Here is a 21,757-nt window from a genome sequence, read left to right on the forward strand (position 1 = left end):
ATGCTAATTCCTAACCATAACATATCTAAAAACCTATGGTTTTTTCAGTGAATTTCAAAGGTTTTTTAAATGATAATTTTTAAATATATTAATTGTTATATTTAGTTTTTTGATACTGTTTTTCTACATTTTTTTAACTATTTATTTTTACATATTTTCTTTTTTAAATTACATTACATATTTTTAATACAAATTGAAAAAAAAATGTTTTTACAAATATTGAAACTAATATTGTTTATTTTATTTTATATTTTTTTAAATATATTTATCATTTTTATTGAGTTTTTTTTAAAAATTTTTTTGGAGTCACGCAGCCAACACGAGAGGAGTCGTGCACCCAGCGCGTGCACACCAGGGGGCAGCTCTGAGCGCCGTGCTGGGTGCACGACTCCTAATTTGCCCGTAAAAAAAAAATTTGCACCTATCACTAATTTCTATTCTCCCCGGGGACCCCATCCACCAGGGCCTATATACAACGTTGGGGACCGTGGGGGGAGCCCCAATGCCCCCACAGTCCCAGCCGGCTCCCCGCGTTCTTCGGGAGCTGGCATTGCTTTTCCACACGGGGAGCTGCTAACATGCAGCACCCCATGTGGAAAAGCAATATGGTTTGCATTTTGAAAGAGAGAGCAGGTTTCCTGCTCTCTCTTTCAAAATGCAAACCAAGTTTGCTATGACAGGGCGGGAGCCTCGGCTCACGCCCTGCCATAGCAAACAGCAGTGTCCCGGGGTTGGGCACCCCAAGACACTGCAGGAGCCGGCCCTGGGGGGTGGCGGTCCCCATGGCCATCAACGGCTCCAGGAGGGGGGCCACACGGCCCCCCTCCCACAATAAAAAAAGCCCAGAGGGTGGTGGTCCCCGGGGCTTGGGGAGGTCCACTCTGGGCCCCCCATCAAATTTTATGTTTTTTGGCCCCGGGATTTGGCCCCCCGGGGCTAATTACAAAAGAAGCACTGGAGCCCACGCTTCGTTTTATTTATTTTTTACGGCAGGATCCGCGCACCGAGCGCGCATTTTGCTGTTTTTTCCAACAACAAAAACAATTAGGGGGCCCTGAGGGTCCTTGTGGGACCCCCTAAGCAGGTCTAGAGGGTCAGGGTATTTCTACCCTGCCCCCTTGATACGTTTTGCACACTTCATCCACTGATTTCTTAAGCCTCGCTTCTACCTAGGCACAAAATGGCTGCCAACACTTCCTGGTTTGGAGTGTTTACAGCCAGTTGACAGCCAATTAGCATGCAGCTCCTGATCGGGAGGGTGCGCGCTGGGTGCGCATAGGGTGCGCGGATCCTCCGAGGCCATAGATATATCTATGATTTTACTTTTGATTTTCTCAGCAACTACTGAACGGATTTTCACCATTTAACCAAAAGGCATGAGTGTGAACCAAGTGCTACCTATTTCGTGTAATTCCGTTCAGCAGTTCGGGCTGCAGCTGCGGTTAACGGTTCCTATTGAAAATTGCATGGGGAAAACCCATTTTTGGCCCCCCTTTTTTCTGGGCCCCCGCTTGATGAATCACCCCGAGACTTTCAGGATAAGAGCGGACCGGAGCGCCCCGCCAGTTTTGAAAGTTTCACGAAGATTCGTCAACCGGCGCCAAAGTTATTCCAAATAGAATGTTGCAGATTTCCTATGGATAATAGATCCTAACTTTAACTACCTACTGGCGACCGCCAGTAGGTAATATATATATATATATATATATATATATATTATCTACTGGCGCTCGCCAGTAGATAGTTATAGTTAGGATCCTCTTACCATAGGAAATCCGCAACATTCTATTTTGAATAACTTTGGCGCCGGTCGACGAATCCTCGCGAAATTTTCAAAATAGGTGGGGCGTTGAGCTCCGCTCCTACCCTGAAAGTCTCGGGGGGATTCGTCAAGCGGGGGCTGAGATAAAAGGGGGGTCCCAAAACGCGTTTTTCCCATGCATTTTTCCATAGGACCTTTAGACAGAGCTACAGCCCGAACGGCTGAACAGAATTAAATGAAATTTGGCAGAGAGGTAGTCCTCAGGTCAAGGAAGTGCCTTTTGTAGGTTTGGTGTAAATCTGTTCAGTAGATTCTGAGAAAATAGCCTTTAAATCAATATATATATCTGAGCCAGCTTACGGTGCGCTTACGGTGCGCTTACCGTACGCGTACGGTGACGTGCGCGAGCGCGATTCTGATTGGCTCTTAGATCTTAGTAAACATTCGAATCGGCCGAAACCAGGAAGCGGCGGCCGCCATTTTCTCTCTCGCACTCTGAGTGGGGCAGCATAAATGAAGCCAAAAAATGTCTAAAGGGGCAGTATATTGAGATCATAACCACCCAGCAGTGATATACGGGTCCCCAAACAACCCCCAAGGCCAAAAAAAAAAATTTTTTTTTTTCGAAAAATCGACGATTACGCGTACGGTAAAAATTAAAAAAAAAAAAAAAATTATCCACACTCTCCCCACCCCGTGTGCAAATGGTTCCCTGAAGGGCACCATTTGTGCATGGCATATCACACATATGAAAATAATAAAGAATACATTTCACAACGATGCGCATAATATGTCCCCCATGTGCGCACGGTGCGCGAAGCGCATCGTGCGTACATGGCCGATCCCGCATAACGTGGGCACTCGGGGCACGCAGCGCACCGCGTGACCACCGTGCATGCACGGCACTAACTGCGTAAAGTGGGCGCGCGGTGCGCGAAGCGCACCGCGTGCTCACTGTGCGCGCACGGTGCGCGAAGCGCACCGTGCGCGCACGGAACGAACTGCGTTAACTGGGCGCGCACGCCACGAATGGCGTAAAATAACTTAGCATTTAAAAAAACGTACAAATTCACTGAAAAAACCATAGGTTTCACACACGTTATAGTTAGGAATTAGCATTTAAAAAACCTTGCAAATTCACTGAAAAAACCATAGGTTTCACACATGTTATAGTTAGCTGTACATTTCACTCGTAAAATACCAATGAAATTCCCCCGTTATAGTTAGTGCAGGCAACTACAACTCACGTGACCGCAATCTTCTGCTGATGACATATGTGTCTTTATGAAAAAAAAATATTTGTAATATATGTATAGCTAAAATTTAATGGAAGAAGACATGGGCAAATAAGTGTCTAAATACAGTATTAGCATCAGCAGAGGATTGCGGTCGCGTGAGTTATAGTTGCCTGCACTAACTATAACGGGGGAATTTCATTGTTTTTTTACGAGTGAAATGTACAGCTAACTATAACATGTGTGAAACCTATGGTTTTTTCAGTGAATATATATATATATATATATATATATATATATATATATATATATATATATATATATATATATATATATATATATATATGTAATGCTTTATATTATTAGGTATGGGGCAGCAGAAAACGAAACCCTATCAAGTAAAGGATCAGTGACCAGAATACTTTGGCCTTCGAGCTACAGTAAGTGAAGGTTACAAAATGTCTAAATTAACACGTAAATATACAAAAAAAGGGACACATGAGCAGTAGTAAATGAGGTGACTTTTATGTATGTCTTGTAGGTTATAAAACGAGACTGGAATGGGAGAAACTCACACCATTATACCTCTCTTGTGAAAGGCAGACATAATTAAGGTATATGTCTTCCTACTCATAACTTAGTGTGGAGAGCAAATTTCATACTGTCTGTATACAATAGGAGGGCCAGGAAAATTATCCTTTTTCTAAATAATAGAAAACAGATGGGTTATTATCTATAAATTATAGAACTGGCACAATAGACCAGGATTCAGTTAAATCACTAAATATGTTCGGGTGAATAATTTAAAGTATGTAGACTACCCGATTGTTGTGGGTGTAAAGTATATTTTGAATGACCACCATAAATATACCAGACGTGATACACTTTTGTAGCCAATGGTTTGCACTGAATCAATTAAAGAGAAGGACTGTATTGATAGTTTTTTTTTTTTTTTTTTAATATTCTGTATTGTGTACTGATGAGGTTTTGTTACATTTTTTGTCTCCTTCAGCTTTAATTGCTATAGTGTATGGGGTTTACATACATATGAATTTGTTCTGATTGATTCCAAGAACCGCCAAAATGCTGCGTCAACAGAGTTTTTAAGAAAAAGTACTAGTTATTTATTGTTTTTAATTGTAAACTGTTTTATATAGCGTGTGTGTTTTTATTTGTGAAAAATAAATTGTGATTATGAATAACAGAGGATCTGTTTATGAAACTCTGCAAATCTGGCTTAATCTTTAGACGACCTGTTTAGTACATCAAGAGTCTAGCCACATATTTCCGGATTTTTACATTCTCATTGTATATTTATTGATTCATATATTGTATTAACTTTTAAATCATTCATATGAATAAATATTTTTTTAATAATATAAGGATAGAGTTGTTTATTGGCAATACAGTTTATTGAGTCAAATACTGTAAGGTATTCAGCGCATCCTTATTAAACTACTAGTGGATATATATACAGGTTGTAGCACAAAAGGGAAATTGTTTGTTGATTGATTTACGTACCCTGTCCCTTTTGACTCAGAAAGGGGACTCTTTTGTACTTAGAGAGGCTAGTAAGGCTGTGGCACCCTAAACGGACGTACAATGTCCTCCTTGGGGGAAAATCTGCCTGCTGTAGTCTGTCAGCAACTGTCAGGATTACCGAACAAGACAATGCCATTAACTGGCTCGCCAGAGACCCCAAATGAAAAGTTGGGTTGGTCTGAGACCAGAATCTAAATTCTATGCAATCTACAAGAAGTGATACCGCTGTGAACCTTAGCTGGTGGTATCACTCATCTGCCTGTAACAGCCCAGATGATCCAGCGTGAGGGTACAGAAGTCAATAGATGCTTATGGCCAGGGATAGAGACTTAAAGAACCTCTGGTTTAAATCCAAGGTGGACAAACAAACAGCAGATCAAAGAAGGTCTATTTTCCTCTCTTGCTATCGCTGGAGCTCTACAAGATCGCAGGGGTGGAATTCTAATTCATGTGTGAAGATTGATGGCCACGGTGTGGATGAACTTGTGGAGGCTAATCAGTGCAGGGAGGAAAAGGTAATTAATAATTCCATGGCACAGGAGGAGAAGAACTATGGCTAATAGATGGCTATAATGTGCAATTTGCCCCTGTGTGTAGTGAATTATGCAGAGGAAGTAAGGCAAAACGTGGCAATCAGTGTTCAGGATCAAAAAAGCTCTGCAACACTTCCACATTTATGGTAGGTGGAGAACCTGCAATATATGTGTAAGCAATTTCTCTTTTGTGCAACTGATGGCAACCAAATCCATAGAGTCTCTTTTCAGAGGCTCATTGCGTATTTAAAGGCGCGCGCATTTTTCAACTCGGAAAGGGGACAGATTAGCTCTCACATCATCACTGACTTATCCAGGAATTTTGACTTAGAGGAATAAAACACACACACACTTGTTTAAACCAGTTGGAACACCATGGCGGTAAGGTAGAAGTCTCTCATTATGCAAGTAACAGTGGTGAGACATTAACTTACAAAAATGAATGTATTATAGTCTCTATTTAGTGTTTACAACTGGGAGTAGAGGTATTTCAGAATATATCATTTGGTTTAGAATGCACATTTCCAACACAGTACAGCTTCTGCTGTTGAAGTTGAAGAGATTTGATACCAATTATAAGGAAGATACCCGGCAAGTCATAGGAATTCCAGCAGTTTCTGAAAGAGAGCACCTAAAAGGTTTATGGAGCATGCCCAGATAGGCAATTTGTCTTAATGGAAAGAGGTACCAGCAAAGTTAAGCTGAGATTTGAAACTACTAATGAAACGGGGGCAGTATTTCACATGACAGGACTGTGAATTGGTATTGGAGTTAATGAACTGAGGGAAACCGAGAACATTCTGTAGGCAGCTGCACAACTAATCAATAAGTTGTATGAGTCATCCTCAATTTGAAAATCGAGGCAGATTGTGGCTTTGTGGGAGGATTCAAGAAAAACAAACTGGTTTACAGTGTTACTTGTAAAATAGCTTCACACATATAATTCATAGCCAGGATATCGCTATGTATGATACAATATAAATGAAGGAAGGAAAGATTGGACGGAAGACCCCTTCCTATGCTACAAGAGCTGGAATTCAATCCAAACATAGGTCCAACGGACACCATTGTTCCGCAACCTCAGGAAGAAGCTGAAGAATTTTCCCTTTAAGGAGCACTTTGTCAGAAATAATCACTTCAAATGCTTACCCAGCATGGAAGACAGAGAACAGAACTCTCATTTTTAAGCATACCGTATTTGTCATAACTTTGAAACCTCTCGTTTTCTAGCAAGGTTTGCACTACACAAATGTCCATTAGCATATACACACACACACATTTTTGCAACCTCAATGATGCATATTGTGCATCTCTAGGAGCAATGGGATGAGAAAACAATTATGTGTTACAATAGTGTTCAGGAATGGATTAGGCCTTTCCCTTACTTGAGGCCAAATACGCAAAGCCAATAGTTGTTCGCAAACTCTATGATTTGCAAAATGATGGATTTGCGACAGCAAAGTAGCTTTTTTTCTATGTACAAAAACAATTTTGCAAGTCAGTAAAGCCTTTGACACTCAGAATGGGTTTTGTTATCCACTCCAAAGCACAGTAAAATAACAGCCGTTGATTACTTTATACAATTAAGGATCTTGACATTAGCAACAACAACAATATTCTCCTCACTACATTTGATGAACAAATATCGTTTGTCTTCGAATGTGGTAAAAATCAGATCCTCCTTCGGTATTACCAATGCACTTTCTTGCTGGAAAATTCTTAGAAAAGAGGTGATGTGAACAGGCACTATATGAAGTAAATCTAGTAGGTTTCTCATAAATTAACATTTTAGAGGACAGTGGATTATAGGCAACAGCGTAAGGTTGGTAAGCTTACCTTTACTAGGAGGCTTTGGGATAGCAAATGATGTAGTCACTGTCAAGTTGACTAGGTGAGAGGAGTCTGGTGGCTTATTATCCAAGGTAGTGCTCAAGTGATCAGTCACAGAACCATCATAATCCATGGTCTTGTTTTTCTCTGCCTCTCTTGTTTTGCCTTCTCCAAGACTGCCAGGTATATCTCTTGTCGAAGGATAACTTGCATCATTCTGCTCATCTATTTGACTTTTTTCTACTGAGGGAAGCCTTTTCAGGGAAGGAGTTTTGCATTCAGCTGGTGGTGGTGGTGGTAATGGATCTTTTAGTAGTTCACTACTTCTACCGTCAGTGATAGATCTGCCATCTCTGTCAATTCTTTTTAGGTTATCATGTAAAGGCCCAGGAAGAATTGATGTTACTTGTGTTCGCAGCTCCTGGGCCATTGTACTAGGTCTTTCCATCCCATCTAGTCAGATGGTAACAACAGAGCCTGTATGAAAGGACAAAACTGAAAGAACAATAATTTATGTGTAATATAGTTAGAATTCAACACTAAAAAAAACATTTGGCGGAACAGTCCACTGTACCTCAACTACAAAAAGGAAAAAAAATGACACAAAACATGAGTATGTTTACATTGCTCCTTTAAGAGAGCCAAGAGCTCCACTGTGTCAGCAAAGTTAGTTTATTCAGATGGAAAAGGAGGAGTAAAGAGCAAAACAACCAGTTTCCATGTATACTCCCATTTTGAAGAAGAGGAGTGTAGGTAGTTGAAAAGCTCCAAGAAAATACCCAGGAAGGAGAGAACTAGGATTTCAGGTAGGTTTTGGATCTTGCTAGCGTTAATTCAATAATACTTTGAAAAGTTGTGGACTGATATCAACGTGGTTACCCTTCAAATCTCAATGACAAGGACAATTCGCCTGAGGGCACATTTACCTCTTTACCTTTTGTGGTCTAGGCCCTCACATTTCTAAGAAGTGTCTTATTAGCCCTTTGACAAGGAGTACTGAAATAGGACACTATCTATTTAGCTACTTATTGTTCTGAACATGCCAAAGTAGTATAGACAGACTAATATGTCAGGCATCACTGTTTACATTTGTGTGCGCCATTGGTTATATCAAGGTAATATCTTTCGGCTCTTTTAAACTAAGGAATTAAGCAACCTCTTTGTCAGGGAGGTCATAATTGGAGGAAAGATGACAATGAAATAATGTGGTTAATGTGAGATACTGACATACTTTGGAACACTTTTATGACTGAACAAGGTACAGAGAATATGAACAAATGCAGAGTCTATCTCACTCTCCCTTTCAGCTAGTGCAACAATTAATAAATGTGGCTATCTTCAATGACATGTGCTCAAGGTGCAGAGAAAAAGTGAAGGCCAAATTTAATATTTGCAGAGGATAAGGCATCTCATTTATAACGCTCTTAGAGCTGTGGGCCAGATGTACTAAGCTAGGATTTGCAAAAAGTCGCCACATATTTGCAAGTGTCCTATGTACTAATGGGTCGGTTCACAAAATATCAAATCAAAGTGGGCCAAAATTAAACCTACCTCAGGAATTTTTATGAGGTAGTCACAAATTACAACCAACTATGACTCACTGCAATCAGAGGAACTGTAGCCTGCTAGGGCAGCAGACCACAATGTCAGTGATTGCTTTTAAATAAAATATTTTTTAATTCAGCTCATTTTTCTTACTGGAAAACAGGACACATTTGAAAAGTATCTAAAACTATTTTTTTAGATTAGGCACTGATCCCATGGACCACTGCCCACTCCCAAAAATGTTTTTTTGACCATTCAGAAAGGGAAAGGGGTCACTTTGGGACCCCTTCCCATTTACAAACCAGTTACAGCTACCTTTCAGTAGTTGGTGAAATATTAATGCTTTGTGACCAGATATTATTTGCAAAACATTAATACATACCATAAGGAATCACTATTCGGAGGGGACGCCCTAAACCCGCCAGTCCAAACTAATGGTTTCCTAAACCGCTTTAGCGGTTTGGTAATAAGGATTTAGAACCTTAGAAAAATACATTTTCTTGTTGCATAACTTTTTTTTTTTTAAACTCTTTCTATTGACATTGCTCAATAGACCATACATTACATGAATTGCTGACATTCGCAGACAGTGGGGTTGCTACTTTACATCCATGTTGACAACTGTCTCGGCAGAGACATTAGACAAGAAAAACCTAAGCACGTTTTCCAGGGTGAGTCTGCACCCCGTGATAAATATGCATAGCTAGTAACACTGCTCGGGTCTCACAGCCCACCACCCCTCTGCCCCATTCCGGCTGTTCCATGTCATTCTCTCATGCACATCCCCCTGTACCTTTGTCAGGGTGCCCATATTGTTTCCCATTTTTTAACACACACCCTACTCTTGTACACTGTTTCTTCAGCCTGCTGGCACCAGTCAAGGTCACGCCCCCACTCTTCCAGTGTCGGAGGAATAGATGCCCCCGAACCCCTGGCAATGTTTCGCTTAGTATCTGGACCAGTTGGAATCCCCTTTAATCATTATTAAGAGCCATTTAGGGTCCATTGGAACCGTCACTCCTGCCACCTCAGACATAGTATCGGTGACTCTCTGCCAGTACCTAGCAATTTCTGGACATTCCCATAAAATATGTAGGAAGGTTCCCTCCCGATGACATCCCCTGGTGCACAATGCTGTAGAGGCCCTGCCCCAGGTGCACAGGTCTGTACAAGGATAATAGGTGCGGTGTAGTATCTTGAGTTGTACTAGCCTGAATCTAGATCAAATCGCGATCTCTCTTGGGCTCTGAATTGCCTCCTGCCATTCCTCGTCATCTATACTTCCCAGGTCTTTAGCCCATGCCTCTCTAAGGGTTGTTAGGGAGTCAGGTACATTGTTTATCAATTTACGATAAATCGTGGAGGTCGCCTTCTCGGGAATGGGGTCTAATAGCAACCTATCTTCTAACGGGGAATAGTCCGGGACAGAAGTGCCACTGTGAATGTGGGTGTGGAGTGCATGCATTAGTCTCAAATAATGGTATCTCTGGGTCTGGTTTAGATTATATTCCCACTGAAGTTCCTCAAAGGTAAAGAGAGTATCTCCCTTCCAGACATCTCCTAAGTACTCAATGCCTATCAATTTCTACCCCTTGAAGCCTGTGAGGGCAGCCACGTCACGTAGTGGATCGCCCACCCACAACGGAGTTCTGCTGGTCAGTTTCCCGGTCCAGCCAAGCAGTTCATTAGCCTCTCTTCGGCACTGTATCACCACTTTAGTATGTACCGGCCACTCAGAATGTAGTTTTCGGGAGTAAAGAAGAGGCTCGCAGTTTCCACCCGGCATAACGGCCCTATCAGCTCTGTATGCCAGCTCCTCAATGTCTGCATACACCCAGTCATTTATGACCTGGAGCTGCGAGGCCCAGTAGTGTAGCCTGACTTCAGGAATCACCAGGCTCCCATCATACACTCCCTTCTGTAACTTGTGAAGCACAATTCAGGGAGAACCACCCTGCCAGAGCAACGTTCTGAGCTCCTGCGCTATTCATTTAAAAACTGTCGGAGGGACAGGGTACGGGGTGTTTTGGAGAATGTAGAGGAGACGCAGCAATGCCATCATTTTTAACAGGGCCGCCCTTCCCATAAGTGAAAGTGGAAGAGTGTGCCAATGACAGACATCGGTACTGAGGCGGCTTATCTGGAACCCAAGGTTCTTTTCCAAAAACTCCTTGTGATCCCGCGTGACGTGAATACCTAGATATTTGAAACCCTCTGACACGACTGGGGCTGGACATCTCACTGGAACACTGGGGGAGGGAAACCAGACAATGGAAAGATCACTGACTTGGACCAATTGATATTGTAGCCCGAGTAGCTACCAAAAAGCTCGGAAATGTGGAGCGCTCACGCCATCGAGTGGTAGGGTTGTGCAAGGTATAGGACTATGTCATCATCATAGAGCGAAATTCGCTCCTCCCAACCCCCGCTATACCCCAGATCATCGGGTCCCCCCTAATGCAGTGCGCCAATGGCTCCAGCACAAGGGCGAACAGTAGCGGAGACAGGGGGCACCCCTGTCTAGTTCCTCTCCGCAGCAGAAAGGAGCATGTCAGTGCCCCATTAACTCGCACTTGAGCTGTGGGTGCCTCGTACAATAACCTGACCCAGCCACAAAAGGTAAGACCAAAGCCAAACCGCTGGAGTATCATAAACAAGTATGGCCACTCGAGACTATCAAATGCCATTGACGCATCCAGCCCCATCAATGCCGTCTGTTGGGCTGTAGGATCGCTCGTCATGTGGCGTATACCATACAATCTCCGAATATTATGCCGGGTGCTTCTACAGGGCATAAAGCCTGATTGATCCACGTTGACTAGTTCCGTGATAACTGACACAAGCCTATCTGCTAGGGCCTTGGCCGGTACCTTGGCTTCCACATTAATAAGAGAAATGGGACAGTACGAGCTACATTGATCTGGCGGCTTCCCAGCTTTGTAGATTACCACTATCGTAGCCACCCTCTGGTCTATAGGGAGCCGGCCATTTCCTTGCGCTTCAATCAACATGTTCCGTAGCAGTGTTATTATGATCGAGGCCTGTCCTTTATAAATCTCCCCTTGGAGCCCATTCGGGCCCGGCGCCTTCCTGGATTTTAAAGAAACCAGGGCGCCACCTAGCTCTTCCTCCGTAAGTTCAGCCTCTAGCGCTACATACGCTTCCGAGGACAACGTGGGCAGGGTAAAATCCCTCAATAGCTCTTCGCAGTCGTTTTCCAACCTCGTGCACACTGGTGCATAAGCTCGCTCAAAATGTGTGGCGAAGACTTCTGTTATTTTGTTACTTTTTGTCGTCAGTGACCTAGTAGCATTGCTGACCCAGTCACCCACGATCGCTCCCTGTCGCGTCTTTCCAGCAACGCAAGGAGCTTCAATGCCTTGTCTACTACATCATACAAGCGGGGTTGCGTCGCCAGGGCATATGCCCATGCCTCGCTATCCGCCAGGGCCCTCAGGTCCTTCTGCCTCAGTGCCAGCTTATGTCGCAGGTCAGCACTAGTAACTACTGCAGTATCTACTTCCAATGGGTGAATTTCTTGCTCAAGTAGCCGAATTTGCAGGGATTCCTCCTTCTTCTGGGCCCTGATTAACGACTGTGCCTGTCCCCTCAGCACTGTCTTATAGGCCTCCCACAGAGTAATGTGCGACTCTACGGAGCCCATACTCTCATTAAAAAAGAGCTCCGAGCCCTCTCGGATTTGGTCCCTAAGCTTTTGGTCTCGCTGGCGCCAGGGGTCAATTTTCAGGAATGCAGCTCTATCTAGAAGTGGGCCTTTAATAGTGACACATACCGGGGAGTGATCTGAAATGCCCCATGCCATATGTTGAGGGTTAAAGAAACCACCCACCCTATCATTACATGTAAAAAAAGGTCAATCCTAGAGAAGGAGTCGTATCATGCAAAGTAGTAAGTATATTGCCTTAGCAGTGGGTGGTGTGCCCGCCACAAGTCCACCATGCCCATACCCGTAGCAAAGTCTGCAAGGCCACGCTCTCCTTGTCGGCCCATATGAGAGCCAGACTGGTCTAGTTCCAGGTTCATGACTGCGTTTGTATCCCCACCAATCAGGAGAGTGCCCAAGGGCAGGCCCGTCAGGAACGAGCTGAACCTCGGGAGGAACACACTTCATGGAGGCCCGGGGGTATATAGCATGAACACAGTACGGTTATGCGCCCCTCCCATTCACCCGCTGATGCCACAAACCAGCCTGCGTCGTCTGTTCAGGTGCCAGTGATGGCTAGGGGCAGAGGGTTGCGTATCAGGATTACCAACCCACGAGCCCCGGATGAGTAGCCTGAGTGAGCCACCAGTTTGTACCCAAAGCGTTCAAATGCCTTACATTTACTCCCTCTTAAGTGTGATTCCTGGATAAGTACAACATCCGGGGAATGCCTCTTGACATGCTGCAGGGCTAATGTGCACTTAATCTGGTTCCCCAGACCATTCACATTTCAGGTCCATACCTGCATACTAGCTAGATCCCCCATGGCCTTGGGCCGGGTGAATAGTAGTTGAGTGGTTCTTCACCCCTCGGGTAGCCTTCATGTTTCCCTCCTGTGCGTGCTGATGATTCTGGTCTTGAGCATGGTCCGCTTCCCCCCCCAAACAAATCAAACAGTAAACCCAACTCCCCCTCCCTGCAACCCTGCCGGTGTGAGCCCCCAACCTCCCACCCCACAAACATGCAGAGAGCCTGTCGCCCATACTGTATACTGAAAAACATTTGTGGGAAGCTGTGAGCCAGCCTCCAGCATGAAGTACAATTTGCCTGCTGATGAATAATGTCAAGCCCATACAATGTCATGCCATAGCCTCCATTCTCATTGAAGCACGTGAGTGGCCCGTCTGTTCATAGATAAAAGAGGAAGGGAAGGAAGGGCCTTACATTACGGAAGTTCATTCCACATCACATTTCCACATACAGGTGAGCCCCACTCCCGTGGCACCACCCCCCAGCCCCATCTTGCACCCTGCAGTACTTACATCAGCGAAAAGTTCAGTTTAAAAACTGAGGTAGTGTCCCGCAGATCACTTATCTGTCCGTTGTGGTTGCGCTTGGCCACTGGATGTCCGCTCCGCTTCTTGCTCCTCAGCAACTTGACCACCCTCTGCTATCGTTCGATTTCTGCCTCCCTGCGATTAACAGTACGCCAGCCCTCCATCCAGTCACTCGCCTCCGCTGGTGAGTCAAAGAAGTATGTCTTCCCTTCGTCTATGATCTTGAGTTTGGCCAGGAAGAGCATCATGTACTTCATATTCTGTTCACGAAGGGCTCTTTTAACAGCGTCAAACATTCGCCTCTGACGCTGGGCCTGGAGCGAAAAGACCGAACAAAAAACGGATGACGGCATTCTCATGACGGAGGTCACCATGCGTACGTGTCACTTGTAGGATAGCATCCCTGTCCCTGAAGTTCAATACGCGGGCTATAATCGTACACGAGGGCGCTCCTGGGAAAGGCCGACCCCCCCAGATCCCTATGTGCATGTTCTATTGAGAAAAAGGTTGATAGGCGTTTAGGCTTCAGGTGGTTCACAATCAAATCTTCCAGAAACAGGTCCATGGACGGTCCCTCCATTCTCTCCGGCACTCCCACGATGCGAATATTATTGCGCCGGGCCCTCCCTTCCCGGTCTTCGAGACGGGCGTATATGTCTGATTGATTCTTAGTAAGCGTGGCAACCTGGTCTTCAAGAGGTTTATTTTTGGACTGTAGGCCCCCAATTCCTGTTTCTGCTGTGGATAACTTTTCAGACATTTTCCGAAGGTCGGCTCGCAAGAAGTTCACCCCCTCCGTTACGGAGTCCAACTTAGGCTCCAGGGTCCCTTTCACCTCCCTGATCGCCTTCATGATGTCCTTCAATGATGGGTCCGGGGACTGATCCTCTGGGTCCTCCTGTGTACCCCTCCTGTCGCACCATCGTCACGACGCATGGCCACCGTATATTTGTCAATGTGGTTGGCCTGTCAAGGCCCCAGGGCTCTGTTCCTACCCATGGTCGCGATCTGTGGGCAGCCAGCAGTAGTCACAAGTGACAGGAGGTGCTCCCGAGTTAACTGACACACCTGGGCCCCGAACCCCGCCTCGCAGGAGTGTAAAGCACCTTCCTCGGCGTCACTGCAAGGTCACAGGTCCCTTTCCACTTGCACGTGCCACTCAAGGGTCGATTCTCCAGGCAAAATCCAGGCACTGCACACTCTGGACCACAACCCCCGCCACTGGCGTAACAGGTCTGGCGCCTACTGCTCCTTATACCCGGCCATCCCCACTATCCAGTTCTGGGGGGTATCGCCAGTACGCCGGTTTGGTGGGGGAGGGGGGTGCTCCCCTGAAATCCCTGACAGTCTTTAGATGTTGCCTCTACACATGGCCCAGGCAAGAGTCACAACTTGCCCCAAACGCTCCCTGAGGCGGAGCACTCCTATTCGGCCACTTCACCTCTCCTCCCCATCAGCCACCCACCATGTGGATGCACTCAGGGTCGTGGGTCATTGCAATACGTGAATGCCAAGTCGCACAAGTCTTGATAGGGGAAGTGTGTGATTTCCAGCTGCTGCGCTTAACAAGAGAGGCAGGAATCAAAATGAGGAAGCGTGGGCTCACAGGAGACACGGCCGAAGGCAGGGATCATGGCAGGACCCCCGGTCCCGATGTCACCAACCTGCCGGTGTCCGCGCCACTGGACTGCGACCAACGCCCCTCACGCTCCAGTCCACTTGCACCACGACCCAGCTCCTCTCCGGTGGCAATTGCAGTGCCCCGGGCGGCTGCTTCCTGCGCTTCCATCTTGCGCCGCAGCGGCTCCACTGGAACTACAAAGCCGCTTCAGTCTCTGGAGTTCTGGGGCGGTGCCATCTTGCTTCCACAGACCGCTCAATCGATATGCCGCTCACTCGCCCTGCACTCCTCGATCTCAGGGTTTGAAGGCACCGCTGGGCAGCCACTGGTTTTCCGCTCAGTTCCCCATTTAGTAGTGACTTTAGGGCTTAGGATAATGCCGGGTTTCGTGGGCTTGGACGCTGTCGGCTAGCGCAGCGTTCTTAGATAGCGGCCATCTTCATTGGCTGCTAGCCACGCCCCCCCCTTTGTTGCATAACTTTTCATTTAAAGAGTTGCAAAGTTTACAACCAGAAAATGCATTCGTAGATCTTGCCCATAGTGCTTTTCTAAACACGAAATGGAGTGCCTCCCCTACAGTGTTCACATGGAAGATTGTAGATGTCCATACAGTAGAAAAGGAGCTCCTGGTAATTACACCTAGTGGTCAAGTGAGGCGATGGTATGGTGTGGTGTAGGATTTTGTCAAATATCCTGGAGAAGACAAAACCATGATACCATCACCACTTTCACAGCCAGTACAGAATGATGGGGAAAACATCGCTCTATGTTGTTTCAGTTTGATCAACACCGAGTTCTGGTATTTCCTTTTTGGAGGAGATGTAGTCAAGCAATTCTTCATTAAGCACTAACTCGTGTGTTTTCAAGAGAAGCTTGCTTAGCCCTAACTCACGTTCTGGTAGGCAAACTGCAGGTCTTGAGTCAAAAGCGAGCACCAACATCCTTGAGCATACAAGACCCTACTAGTTCAGTTAGCATATCTGCGTGGTATTATCAATCATAATGGAATATAGCGTTGCTGAATCCAAGAACAATTTCAGGACCTGGAGAACTTCTCTCTGTTTCAATATATTTATTTCATATGACGGCCCCTTCATCAACCACCCCAATATCACGCTGATACAACCGTCACAAGTGAATGTAGGGAAGGAAATCCCTGAAAGTTAACTTCCTTCAACATATTCCACATCAGACACCATCAAGGCAATGCCTAAAGAGTTCTGAGATATAGCTTGAGACTACTTTCCTAACCTCTTCTATGTAATCATTGTTTTTTATGCACTCGTGAAGAGGTCTCACATGGCTCCCTGCTTTTTGAAGGATGACACAAAGACATTTTTAGTGCAGCTAGTCAGTTCTTGCACAGATATACTTTGCAACCCTTGTGTTTAAAACTGGACCAACACTGTAACTTGAAATAGCATAGTTGTCATTTTTTGTAGCTTATCAGAGCCCCAGACTATACAAGCAATTGACTGCACACCTTATATTACATTTGTATAAAAAATTCACAATAATCACTCTTTCAGCCAAATAGAGTGCAAATGTTTCCTGATGGCTCAGAAAAGCTATTATGCACATGGAGATGCCACATGGGGCAAACTTCAGTCTGAAGGGAAGAGTACCAACTACTGATTTTGAAATGAAGAACCCTCCTATGCTACCCAATGATCAGAATGTTGAAGAACAAGCCCTGCAAGTTTATAGCAAAAATAGAATCCCTCTGTTATATTCTTTTGAAGGTTTGAAGAAGCACAAGTATCCTGTATCTCTCCTTCATGACCCATTTGTTTGCAGTGAGAGCTAATGTGGGACAAAACTGCTACCTTAGACCTTTTACTGGTTATTTAGCCTAATTTTCTTTTTTTCCTCCATCGTCTACAAACTGACCTCAATACTTGTTTCTGGGTTTTAAAATGGACAACCTGCACCGCATGGACCATTAAGTAAGATCTCATATTTTTTCAGTGGGGTACTGGGCAAAGACTTCTAAGCTTGAGTTTGCAATGATTATGCACAATTTCTAGAACCGTACTTGTATTTTGTTATAAATTGTCATGCTAGAGGATAGTTTGAAATAGTTCCTCCCACAAGGGCACCAAACAGTGGAGAAAGAGTGATATGTGCATTTCATTGAGTTTTCTGGAGCAATTCCTGGTGCTAAAGAAGGCTTGTGATTTCCTCTAACTGTGGTATTTTGTGACCGATGTTTGTCTCCTGAGAAGCCTCTCCCTAACATCTTAAACTGGATTCCAAGAAACACTATCCTCTTCTCTGATCAAATTGTCTTCAAAGTCTTGGCCTTAGTACTAATTCTGTTTGGATTCAGAAAAGAGAAACAGACAGGGTGAATCCCACATGGCCACACCATGGCACTAGCTGTGATTTAAGAGTTCCCCATAGTCATTCAAAGGGCTGATAATTTAGTGGTACTACTAGTGCGCCAGGAGGTGCATTTGCACAGTTGTGAAGAAAGGGGGCGTGGCCTACTACAACCTCTCAGCAATCCTGCTGTTTGGGACTTACCGGAGGTAACAGGAGCGGGAGTTGGCCCCCAAGGCTGTACTAGGGGACCAACTACCCTATCTGTTACCTCCAGTAAGTCTCACTCAGCGGGATTGCTAAGAATGTCAAGTGATGTTCAAATATTGCACATCAACCTACTAAAAGCACATTTGAAATGTGGGCAGTTTTAGGTGGAAATAAAAACGAATGGTCTGTCTGGAATGCATTTCTAAGAATTGAGAAAATGTCAAATATAGAGCAAAAAGTACAATTTAGGTAATAACCAAATCAGCTGAATTGCAGGGTGTGCTCCCTTTCTGCACCACTCTGGAAACGCGGCTTGTGGTGCACTACTGATTACTGGTTGAGGGACCTACTTTACTCCAGAGGGACCTTGGCGGCAAAGAAACCCTCCTAGTACCTCCTGTAAGTCCTACACAGCGGTAATCCTGAAAGCTGGTCGGAGGCCAAGCCTCCTTTCTTTACCACTCTGCAAACGCAATTACTAGGTAAAAAACCTTGAAATTCACCGAAAAAAACAAAGGTTACAAGGGCATTATAGTTAGGAATTTGCTTTTAAAAAACCTTAGAAATTCACTGGAAAAACTAAAGGTTACAGGGACGTTATAGTTAGTAAATAGAATTTAAAAAACCTTAGAAGCACACTGAAAAAGTAAAAGGTTACTAGGACGTTATAGTTTTGCTGACATTTCACTTGTACAAAACCAGGGAAATTCAGCAGTTATAGTTAGCTGAGCTGACTATAAGTCACGGCCCGCAATTCAGTGCTTATAACATCACTCATGACATGGTCAGTGACATCACTGATGACTTCTGAAATGACATCACTCATGACATCATCCACACTCTCTGACACACCCTCTCACACCCCAAAATAACCTTTCATACACCCATTCCAACTTACACACTAACATTCTCAAAACCATTGACACACCCATACCAGTGCTTACACAGCCACTCACTGATTCATATGTCTACACACATCCACTCAGTTACCCATACAGCCACTCATACACCAACTCATTCACTAATATAGCCACTACTCTAAAGCCTTATTGGATATCAGAACTAGGGAAGTCGCCCAGCTCACCCCTGTGTTTAGCTGCCTCAACGCTTTTCCTTTAAATCTTGAAGGGCCAGTAGCATGCAAGACCTGTCTTTTTCACTGCAAGCTAAATACCCCGGACTTGTCGTCCAGGGTAGACCTGTCTGACCCAGGCTATCCCAGCCCTAAATTTATCCTCTGCAACGTCAGATCCCTAGCCAAACACCCTATCGAAATCTGGGACATGATCAGTACCCATTCCCCTGAACTATGCTTTTTTACAGAAACCTGGCTAAATCCCACAAACCACCCTCAGATTAATCTAGCAATCCCTGATGGCTACAAATTCATCCACTTGGATAGACAGGAAAAAAAATGGGGGTGGGATCGCAATTGCTTTTCAAAATTGTCTAAACGTCCAATGGACTGCCACGCATAGTACTGACAGTTTGGAACTAGGCTTTTTCAAACTTACTAGATCACCGTCTGACAGCTGGAATGGGGCTCTGATTTATCGGCCCCCTGGACCCAGGACCCACTTTTCAAATGAATTAGTCGAACTGATCGCTATGCAAGCTCTAGCATCCAGCAACTTTATTTTGCTTGGAGATTTTAATTTTCACGGCGAAGATCTATTGAACCCTGATGTGAACAACCTCTTAACTAGTTTAAACAAAATCGGGCTTTCCCTACTTGCAACGGTCCCCACGCATAGGGCAGGCCATGCCCTAGACCTAATTTTTACCAATATTGGTCACCTATTCTGTCTTCCTCCCCTTCCCTTAACATGGTCTGACCATTTCATGGTCCCATTCTCCACTCGACGGCAGTGTACTAACGTGCAACTTGGCTCCGTAGCACGTCCAAATCAACCTCGCAGACCTTGGAACAACCTATCTTTGGAGGCATTCGAGGCTGTCTATCACGCACAGCCACAGGCAGATATATTGACCGACCGTAATCTCTCGGGGCTGCTGAAGAATTTTAACACCAGATTAACGACGGCCTTTGACTCCATAATCCCCGAGAAAAAAATGTATCCCTCCAAACAGCGATTATCAGCTCCCTCGTTTACTGCGGAGCTTCGCGCTGAGAAATCCAGGTGTAAAGTCCTGGAGAGACACTGGAGAACCAGCAAAACTCTTTTGGACAGACAGACCTATAAACTATCCCTATCAAAATATCATCAAAACATAAAAATAGCAAGAAAATCTTTTATCTTAAAACAAATTGATCAGGCCACCAACTCATCAAAAACATTATTTAACATAGTTAAAGATTTTGTTTCACCCCAAGCCTGCAGATTGCCTCAAATGGAGTCACAGGAACTCTGTAACTCTCTTGCGACTCACTTCCAGGAAAAAATTACCTTGATCTATGCTAACTTCTCCTCCCCACTTGCCCAGACCTTAACCCCAGGCATAAGTTCCTCAGAAACCAACCAGCGGACTCTCCGCAATCTCAAACAATTTGAACCCCTTTCTATAACGGAAGTCACTGATCTGTAATATTCGGCTAAATCTAGCTCACCCAGTGACCTGTGCCCCCCCAGAATTATGGCCCTTTTAGCTTCATGTTGCGCCCCGGAAATTCAAGGAATTTTCAACTGCTCCATCAGTTCGGTCATAATTCCTTCCATTTGGAAGGAAGCCTATGTCCGACCTATCCTGAAAAAACTGGCTGCGGACCCCACATACTTAGTAACTACCACCCCATATCTCTGCTACCCTTGTTGGGCAAACTGCTAGAATCGGCCATAAATAGACAGCTGAGTCACTTCTAGAATCAAACAATCTTTTGGAGCCTTCACAATCAGGGTTCCGTCCGGGATTCAGCACCGAAACCACAATCCTAGCGGTGACCGACTCACTGAGGCAAGAAATGGATGCCGGAAGATCAGCTATTCTGGTCCTCCTGGATCTCTCCGCAGTGTTTGACACCATCGCACACTCCAAGCTGACGCAGAGACTGCTCTCTTGCGGCATCCAGGATCAAGCCCTACAATGGCTGCAGAATTTTCTGTCTGACAGAAACCAAACAATCATGCTGGGGTCTTTCCGCTCAGATAAGTGCTGTTTTGACAAAGGTGTACCCCAGGGTTCGTGCCTCAGTCCCACACTGTTTAACTTGTACATGTCCCCTTTAGCTAAAATAGCAGAGTCATGTGGATTTGAGATAGTCTCATACGCGGACGACACCCAGCTTATCTTCAAAATTAACCCTGAAGCAAAACTAGAACATCTACGCTTCGCAGCTGGTATGCTTGCCATTTCCAATTGAATGACTGGAAATTATCTCCAATTAAATCCAAGCAAAACTGAAATTATGTTAATTGGGAAAGCTCCTCTTTTCTGGTCCCATGACTGGTGGCCTCGAGAGTTGGGTCCCGCACCCGCCCCTAAACAAGTAGTGAAAAATTTGGGGTTTAAACTTGACCAGGCCCTATCTATGAAGGAACATATAGCAGCAATCTCCAGTTCCTGCTATTTCAGCCTTCGGCTTTTACGGAAGATCCTCCCCTACCTTCCTACCAAGCATCGCAGAGCCCTAGTCCAGGCCATGGTGATCAGTCGCCTCGACTACGGCAATGCCCTACTGGCAGAATTAGGCCCGACGCTGCTAAAAAAACTGCAGGTCATTCAAAATACCGCCGCGCGTATGATTCTAAACCGCCCGGCGGGCTCACCTTCAGCCCCTTTGTTGCTAGACCTTCATTGGCTTTCGATCGAGAAACGATAATACTTCAAGACCTGCTGTCTCACATATAAGGCCTTAAACGGCAAAGGTCCTCAATATCTGTTAAGCAGGCTCACGAAACAGACTTCGACCTGCAACCTTAGGTCAAACTCTCTTGGGTTCCTGAAGATCCCCCGAATTCGTCACTCCTGCTCCAGGGGAAAGGCTTTTTCATATCTTGCTCCTCGCTATTGGAATATGCTACCTATTTCCATTCGTAGATGCCCTTCCCTTAGTATTTTCAGGAAAAAACTGAAAACCTTTTTGTACTGATCACTTGGCATCTCTCCCTTCTGTCACGTGTTTTCTCTTATCCTCCTCAGTCTGCTACTAGGTGCAGTGCCGAGATGCCCCAGGGTGAGTCATGCGCTTTAGAAGTCT

General features: G+C 45.0%; 1 protein-coding gene across 3 annotated transcripts in view; it reads right to left on the bottom strand.

The window, feature by feature from the left end:
- The window catches only part of CFAP92 (cilia and flagella associated protein 92 (putative)), a 336,768-nt gene that overhangs the window by 297,207 nt on the left and 17,804 nt on the right, over positions 1–21,757 (bottom strand). For 2 of the 3 annotated variants that reach the window (XM_085624842.1, XM_085624841.1), the window contains exon 2: positions 6,909–7,397. The exons of the other annotated variant lie outside the window; for it this stretch is intronic. In XM_085624842.1, coding sequence (XP_085480968.1) covers positions 6,909–7,350 — 442 coding nt within the window. In that variant the 5' untranslated portion in view covers positions 7,351–7,397. The remainder of the gene's footprint in view (positions 1–6,908; positions 7,398–21,757) is intronic. 3 annotated transcript variants of the gene reach the window in all.

This window comes from Triturus cristatus, chromosome 9 (genome assembly GCF_964204655.1).
Source record: "Triturus cristatus chromosome 9, aTriCri1.1, whole genome shotgun sequence".
In the NCBI taxonomy this organism is placed as follows: Eukaryota; Metazoa; Chordata; class Amphibia; order Caudata; family Salamandridae; genus Triturus; species Triturus cristatus.